At 40.3% G+C, this 8534-nt stretch overlaps 1 protein-coding gene across 3 annotated transcripts in view; it reads left to right on the forward strand.

Moving 5' to 3' along the window:
* Positions 1 to 7806, forward strand: part of syt14a (synaptotagmin XIVa) — a 67106-nt gene extending 59300 nt beyond the window's left edge. For all 3 annotated transcript variants that reach the window (XM_085142606.1, XM_085142604.1, XM_085142607.1), the window contains one exon: positions 1407 to 7806. In XM_085142606.1, the coding sequence (XP_084998732.1) occupies positions 1407 to 1720 (314 nt within the window). In that variant the 3' untranslated portion in view covers positions 1721 to 7806. The remainder of the gene's footprint in view (positions 1 to 1406) is intronic.
* The last annotated feature ends 728 nt before the right edge of the window (positions 7807 to 8534 follow it).

Below are 8534 nucleotides of genomic sequence, written 5' to 3' on the forward strand. Positions count from 1 at the left end.
AGGAGCTCAAAGTGGAACCACAACTCCTACAGACTGAGACACCCAGCTGAGGTACTTCTGGCATTTGAATTGAATACCTCCCAGTGAAGTGTTTCACCATTCTGGGTCTGCCCTGGACACACTGGGAATTTATGGAAAAGCAATACTAAACACATTTTTAAAAATAATTTTCTACAGATATATAATTAACAAAAACTTCAGTTCAAGCTTTTCTGAACAAGTTTCTGGCATGATGAAAGAACAACGCGTGTGCCCATACACAGAAAAGAGTCTGCTTGAGAGAAATAGACCTTAACGGGAAAACTGAAGAAGACCTCTTTGCATAGTGAAAGAAAAATAAATCCAGTGAGAATCTGGGTTACAGTAAGTGTCTATTGCCAAAGTCATAAAGGCAAATGCATGGCACCCAAAAAATCTAAATAAAATGTATATATTTCTTTATTTCCTTCTGAACATGATACAGGTATTGGTCATATTAACACTTTAATGCTGGCAAGAAATGTTTTTAAATGGAAGCAGTAATCACATTTGTAGACATGCATGAAACAAATGGAGTTTCCATGAACTGAGCAGTGGCGTTCAATTCATAAATCATGAAAAACACTCAGTGCAACAACTTAACCGTCTTATTTTTCCCAGTTCTTTTCTGTTACGCAGTTCCTCCACAGATTTTATTCAAGACTTTTTCGAATGTCTTGTATTTCCCTTATGTTTCTGACACCTCTCACCCAGATTCTCATTTAGTGTCAGCAGACCTGTATATCCTGCACAATATGTGAGTCACATTTTGGACAAAGCACGTCTTGGGACTGCCTTGGGCTCTAAAGTTTTAGCATAAGTCATTATGTCAAATAATAGCAGCTCTTCATGGTAATTTGTGATGAACCACGTAACCAGAATTAATTAATTTTGGCTACATGGTTCATTTCAGGAGCTCCTAATCCTTTCAAACACGAGCAAACGTATGACTAACTTTCTCCAGTCAGTTTTCATCTTCAGCATTATCCCCCATTTCAGATTAGACATCAGTAGTCGCATAGCAACAAGACTGAAGTAACGCTCCCTGCGCTCACAGCTGTGCTTTGTGTTTGATCAGGAGAAAAAACGCATCCTATGTGGTCATGCTCTTATATATCATCCGCTGTGACATTATTACAGAAGTGAATGCTTTGTGGGGAAAATGTGTCATTCTTTGCTGCAGAGGAAGCAGCTGCAGCAGGTCGTCATGGCTGATTGCTAAGAGGAAAGGTGAAGAAACATAAGGATTTTGCACAAAGGGTCTATTATTTAAGTCTGGTGCTTGAATTATTATTTTTTTACTACTACAAAGCTATTGTAGAATCTCAAAATATATAAAGATGTATCATTTCCCTTGTAACTCTCTCCTCCACCTGCTTCCTCTCTAGATACATATGTTAAGCTGACCTTACTTAACTCCATGGGCCATGAGATGTCCAAGTGTAAGACCTCCATCTGTCGAGGTCAGCCCAACCCAACCTACAAAGAGACGTTTGTCTTCCAGGTAGCTCTTTTCCAGCTATCGGACGTCACGCTCATCCTATCCGTCTACAACAAGCGCAGCATGAAGCGCAAGGAGATGATTGGTTGGATTTCGCTGGGCCTCAACAGCTCTGGAGAGGAGGAGCTCACCCACTGGACTCAGATGAAAGAGTCTAAAGGACAGCAGGTTTGCCGCTGGCACAGCTTGCTGGAATCTTAATGGCATAGCTACACGGCGCCGCCGCCGTCGTTGTCCCAGATGGGCAGGAAATGGAAATGTTCAACTGGGAAGCGGGAGTGCGATGCCGTCCAATGAACCAGCGTCAGTGGTGATGAAGAGACGGGAACACAACCACACGCATCTGCACTCAGTTTCTCAGCTCGGCGTGGCATAAGCGATTTCATGGCTCTGTTTGACTAAACAGTCATGAATTAGTTTTATGATGAGACGTGCTATTTTCCATATACTGCCGTGTAATGACCTTTAAGTTTTTGTAGATCATCTTTTTGTCTGCTGAGCCGGTTTAGCTGGGGCTAAAGATCACTGAGCAAATTACACCTGGTAGTCACATGTACCCACACCTCCAGCCGCATAAATACAAGTAGGAGTTTTAATTTTTGTAATTATATTTTTTTAACAAATATTTTCCAGACCACCTCTTAGGAGATCCTTACCTTAAAATTTAGCTAGAGACAACTTCTTACCTGGAAATGTCAAACGAGGCTGGATATTGTGTCATCCCCATCGACTTCAAAAGCACAAGAAGTTTGGCAGATTTTAAAATGGCAGTTCTACAATGGTGTAAAATAGGGACTGTAAAAGAATTAAAAAGGAAAAAAGCTTCTTAACTGCAAGACCCACCTGAAAGTTCCTGTTCTTTAAAATACTACAAGCAATCTGAAGTGCTTCAGTCAAAGGCAGCTGGACTCCTTTTAGGTTTTTGAAGACATCGTCACCTCTCACCTGAAAGGGTTATTTGCACCTAAAGAAGAAGAGTAAAATTGTAAAATACAAATGTTCAGATTTTGGATGCACGCCTCACGTAAGCATAACTCATGATCTTAGGTGGCGCAATAGACAGCACTCCGAATCAGTCTTTAGAACTGAAAACAATCTTCTGAATGAAAATGGTAAATGGCCTGCATTTGTATAGCACTTTTACTCAGTCCCTAAGGACCCCAAAGCACTTTATTCACCCATTCACATTCACACACTGGTGATGGCAGCTACATTGTAGCCACAGCTGCCCTGGGGCGCACTGACAGAGGCGAGGCTGCCGGACACAGGCGCCACCGGGCCCTCTGACCACCACCAGTAGGCAAACATGGCAAACATTGCCCAAGGATATTTGGCATGCAGCCAGGAGGGATCGAACCACCGACCTTCTGATCAGTGGCTGACCTGCTCTGCCACTTGAGCTACAGCCACCCCCAGAAAAGTAAAACCTCTTCAGAAACCTAAAGCAAGTGCAGCTGCCTTCAGTTCAATCACTTTAGATTACCATAACTTAGTCGACTGAGAACCCATTCAGTCATAGATAGTAAAAAGGGACTTATGGGGGAGGTAAAACTAGTCACCATGGAACTTCCATAAATGTAGTTCTTACATTGGGAATGAAGTGCAAGCCTTAGCTTGTTTAGTACATAACAAAGAGTGACAATCCAAACAGCAACAGCAAAACATTTAACTCAGTCAGAATGCATTGATGTTAAATCAAAAAAGATAAAGCAATTAGAAGAGATAAGGAGCCGTGGATAAGGACCTGTAAACAAAGAAGCAAAAGGCCGGTCTAACAGCAAACAGAAACTTCCAGAGCTAAAAGAAGAAAAGAGACACCAGTGTGTAAGCGCAAAAACCATTTGAGGTTGGTTCCAAACATGAGTCAGTCCCCATAGACTCCCACTTTAAAATGGCCAATGCAAAGCATTAAAATCATTAAAATGTTTATAGTCTGTTTATGGTCCATCGGCTAAGCCCATTCTCTACTAATTGGAGTCACTGAACTGGATCTCTCCACTGTGTTTATGCTGTTTGGAGCACCTTTAATAGAATTGTCTAACACATAAAATAGCTGTGTGGTACAAACCATCCCAGAAATCTCTCACTCCACCCTTTTGTCTACATATCATTAATTCTGGGTCCAGAAACCTAGTATAGCAAAAATACTGAGTCCAAACCAATGAACGCCTTTATGGTGTCCATCTTTTACACAGTACTGACATAAAGCTATGGACCTTTTCAGGATTTAGGGCAGCATGACTGTAAGCATTAGTTAAAAGAACTGCTAAAAGGATCTGAGCAGAATTTACTGAGCTGGTTAGTTGAGTTTCTCCAGATGTCTGATGTGTGAGTCGGAGGTGTGGATACACAGAGCTACCATTACTGGTCGTGCTAACTGCACTGACTCTTTCTCTTTGGACCAAAAAATGACATTTCATCTGCTACAGTTCACCTTCCCTCTGTCTTCAGGCTTTAGAAGATCTGGACTGTGACCGGAGACTTTGCATTGGCAGGTCTTTTTATCAGATGTGACCAGCTGATTGGTAACGATCATATCTTAAATCAGAAATTATATTTTAGTGGATGTTTAGAACAGAGAATGAGCACTAGAGGAAGAGGACTTTTCATTTTCTTATTTTGTTTGTTCACCTTTTTTCCGACCACAGCTTTAATCATGCATGCCACATGCTCCGTCCAGGGTAACCATAAATGGGACAATTATAAAGTGAATATAGGGACTTTTTCAATTTTAAACGTCCTTTACCAAAGTTTCTTTCATCACGCTGCATTGTAACCAGTGCAATTTCATTCAGGGTGGTGGGAGGTTATAAGGCAGTCATAAGAAAAAGAAAGTCAATTCTAAGGTTTTTATGTATCAGGAAAAAGTGTTAAAAATAATCTAGGACTTAGGTGCTCTTAAAATCACTCAAGTGCATCATCAGATGAACAGTTTTTAGTCCGCCCCTCTGTTACCGACCACATTTATTTTGTCCTGATAAGTAAAACCTTAGAATCGATACTTTCTTTTTCATGGCTGTAGATTGAGTGAGAATTATTACACTTTAACAAATTCCTCTCTGCCGACACTACTGAGTTACAAGCATAGCTTTTTTTAAACTCAAGCTTAAGTAGAATAAATAAATGTGTCAGACACGCCCTGACATCACTGCCAGGGTTTGTGTCAAGATGACATTCAATAGTGATCGTGGAGACGAAATGAGTGTTTCAGATTGTCGAATATTTATAGAAAACACCAGTTGGAGGACACATTGATTGACTGGGATATGCTATATGTAGGTTAGTTAGATGGTTTTGTGAACATGACTTTTCATGTCACGATTCTTTAAAGAAATTTCCGACACCTTTTTGAATATAAACGGCTCATTAAATCGCAGCTAACAGGTGAGACTAAAACCTACTTGTTACCTTTTTCTAACCTGCTCTGGTGCTATAGGAGAGCTGTGGGCGTCCACACAGAAGCCCTTGCCTTATGGTTTTTAGTCAGTTCATCAACTTCTTGAAGAGTTCAAAACACAGACACACCCTGAGAGCACACAGACCCGCATCCACACTTACAGAAAGCACACACAGTGCAGCACCACTCAGCCTCGCTGGAGGGAATTCAAACTTTTGAGGCGATTTCATTACGGCAGCGAGCACCGACAACCCTGCAGACTGTCTACGGGCTTTTTAGCTGCAGCCGCTTTATCTCTGCGTTTCATATACAGATAAAAAAATATATATATACTCTTTACTGTGCCTGTGGTTGTGGTGAAAGGTAGCTTTGTGCAGTGTTTACCAAGTGTGTGTGTGCGTGTGTGTGTGTTGACTGGAGAAGGTACAGTAAAGGGGGCGTGGGGGGGGCTGTGATGTAGGTAGAGTTGTTGCATTTGTTGTTGGGTGTAACCGTTTCTGATTTTAATTACTGGTTATTAGAAGAAAACAAGCCAAGTCCTGATTGTCTGACGTATGCTTTATATTAGTAACTGTTTTATCTATTTTTGTATCAGCAGCCGGGAGAAGAAAATGTGTCAAGCCAGTTATTAGTGAATCAAATATTAACCGACTCCGTGAGCAATACTGTTCTGGATTGCTACTCTTTATGATTCAGTTTGTTTACGTGGGGGGAAAGCAACACACGTCTTATAGCTCAGGTCTTATTTACGTTCCCTTTTCTAAAAGCAGAGAGGGGTGTGATGGAGACCGGCTGAGTTCATCTCAAAGCAATCTGTCAAGACTTCTCAGCTTTGATGCTTTCTAACAGCTTGAAACAGAAGCACAGCCTTTACAGCACAACAATGTGAAAGACCAAAGCTCATTTGGAAGTGTAGAGATGCACCTGTAATCTGAATCCAAAAGGTTTTTATTTTATGGGATCAGCCTGGAGCCTTTGAGTGAATTTGTATAGTGTGATATTTGATTACCTGCAGGGGGGAGAAAAAGGGGGTGTGTGGAATTCAACAGAAGACGTGCAGGGATATATTACAGTGGGATCACAAGCCCCATAGTTAATAATATTACAATATTATTATCAGTAAAGTAACAGATGAAAAATATTAACACTGCTGGGAAAAAAAATCCTCTTCTCTGAAAATATAATTATGCTGGAGAGAACTAGTACCTGAAAACCAACTGGAAATGTTATCCGCAACACTTGATCCATGATTCATGTTCCCTCCAAATACGGAAGCAAAAGAAGGCCAAAACATTTGACTTCTAGATACTGTTACATTTATAGATTTGAAAAAATGAAAATGCTTTCACGTTGTAATACTTCAGAAATGTTGTTAAAGTGTTTTTAGAGTTTGCAAAAACCAGAAAGCAATACTATCACAAAAGGAACAACATCATACAATCTGGACTGCCTTTAGCTCTGATGACAGCATTCGACGTGGGATCATTTTGATACATTTATCCAGCATTTTTTTTCATCTAGAACTGCATTAATTTCTCACTAGTATCTTGTTTGACGATGGGAGAGGCAGAAATCCCAAATATTCTCAGTGGCCTTAAGATCTCGACTCTGTTTTGGTCGATATGTATGTGAAAACCAGGTCACACGTTTTCTCCAGTGTTGCCAACTCCTCAGTAAGGAAAATCGCTATTGGTTGTCCTAAAAGTTGCTAGAAGTCGCTAAATGATGTCATCACCTAATTTGCATAATTGGTCATGCTAATGTAATTGTAACCTACGCTGCTGGAGAGAGAAATAACATCGTGGACGAGGCATAAAGTGAGCAAAAAACATCCTAAATGCATTTAGAATTTATTTAGAACTACAAATTAAATTTCTTTTAGCAATTATTGTTTTTTGTAATGTCACAATTCCAACCCTGCTCCTTTACCCGGGCTTGGACCGGCAAAAGTGACCCGAAATAGGCGCTCTGGTGGAGTTACTTTGTGTGTGTGTGTTTATAAGTAGTTTTAAACCTGATCCACAAAACAGCATAAGAGTAAAAGAAGAACTGACTGCGTTACAGCACCCGCTGCTTGTTGAGAGTAAAAGCGATATGCGCTTTCACGTCTTTTTTAGCGACTTTTTTTCGAAAAAAAGTCGCTAGGGGGTCTGAAAACTCGTTAAATATAGCGACAAAGTCGCTAAGTTGGCAACACTGGTTTTCTCCCTGAGCCCCTGTTTCGCAATCTGAGCCCAATGAAGCCTGCCATGGTCGTCTTTGAACATGCCCGTGACATCAGGGGAGAAAAACATCCATTGATGGAAAAACCTGGTCATTCACTATGTTAAAGCTGTCAGTATATCAGCATATATATGTATCAGTATATTCAGGAAGTCAGCTAACCTCATTTTTTTTAAACGTACAATTTGCTGAACCTAAACCTGACCAACTGAGGCAAACCCCAGTCACAGCACTGCCCACACAGGCTTGCCCAGCAGGTACGAGGCATGATGGGCGCATGACTTCATCCACCCCTCGTTAGTTAGCCATAAGTCTGGAGCAAGGTAAATCTGGACCACATGACCTTTTACCATTGCCCCAGAGTCCAGTCCTTATGATCCCAGCAACGTGCAGCCCATTTTTCTGATTAGCCACACAGATAAGTGGTTTTCGTAAGACTACACAGCTGTGTAGTTCTCTTAATTTCATATCTATGATGACTGTGGTTGATTCTGATTTCCCCAAGTTTTTAAGTGATTGTGATCACGATCAGTCAAGTTTTTTTTTTACATACATTTCTTAACCCGGCTTTAGTACTTTCAGCTTCTCCAAAGTTATTTTCCTTGCTTGTTGGAGGCCAATAATTTGACCCCTCTGCAATAAAGCAGTGCATTTTTATTTATTTATTTATTTTAAAAGAGAATCTACTAATTTCATCAACTGAAACAAACATTTTTGTCCTCAAGCAGCTGCTCGAGGACCCGAGGGCCAACTGGTTCATCTGCTGCCAGCATGTGAGACCATGAAGTGCTTTAGAAAGAAGTGAAAATACTTGAAAGTCAATTTAAAATGCAGAATTTAAAGTTTTAGGTTCGTTCAGGGTCGTTTGAAGAAGTTTAGATGTACAACAGCAAACTTTTGACACATGAATTTTCCATTTAATGTAGTCTGTTTACAAAAACAGAAGTAAAATTTCCAATCAGGGAATTAAAAACAGATCTCTGTACGTTTAAATTCAGTGCAGTGTACGTATTTAAACTCTGCTGGTCTTCTTTTGCTTCCGTACCAAACGACAGAAACCTGTTTAACCTCTGAATGTGTGAATCTTTCACAGGCTGCGTTCCACTAACGTGTTCGGACTTGTACGTTTACGCTTTGCTGCGTCGTTTCTTACGCTTTCATTTAATTGACAAGTTTTTAAGAATTTTCTGGTTTTTAAGGCTGGCTTTAATTTGTGATTTTATTTTATTTTTTAGAAACTACCTATGCCACAGAGGCATCGGTGCCTTACTGTTTTTCACTCAGCAACCTTGTGTCACAGTGTCTTAACGTACCTGTAAATGTATTTTTCTCCTGTACTTTGGACTGACTTTGATTTGTAAACTGTCTTATTAATTGACTTCTGATAGAGAATTT

This window comes from Neolamprologus multifasciatus, chromosome 19 (genome assembly GCF_963576455.1).
Source record: "Neolamprologus multifasciatus chromosome 19, fNeoMul1.2, whole genome shotgun sequence".
In the NCBI taxonomy this organism is placed as follows: Eukaryota; Metazoa; Chordata; class Actinopteri; order Cichliformes; family Cichlidae; genus Neolamprologus; species Neolamprologus multifasciatus.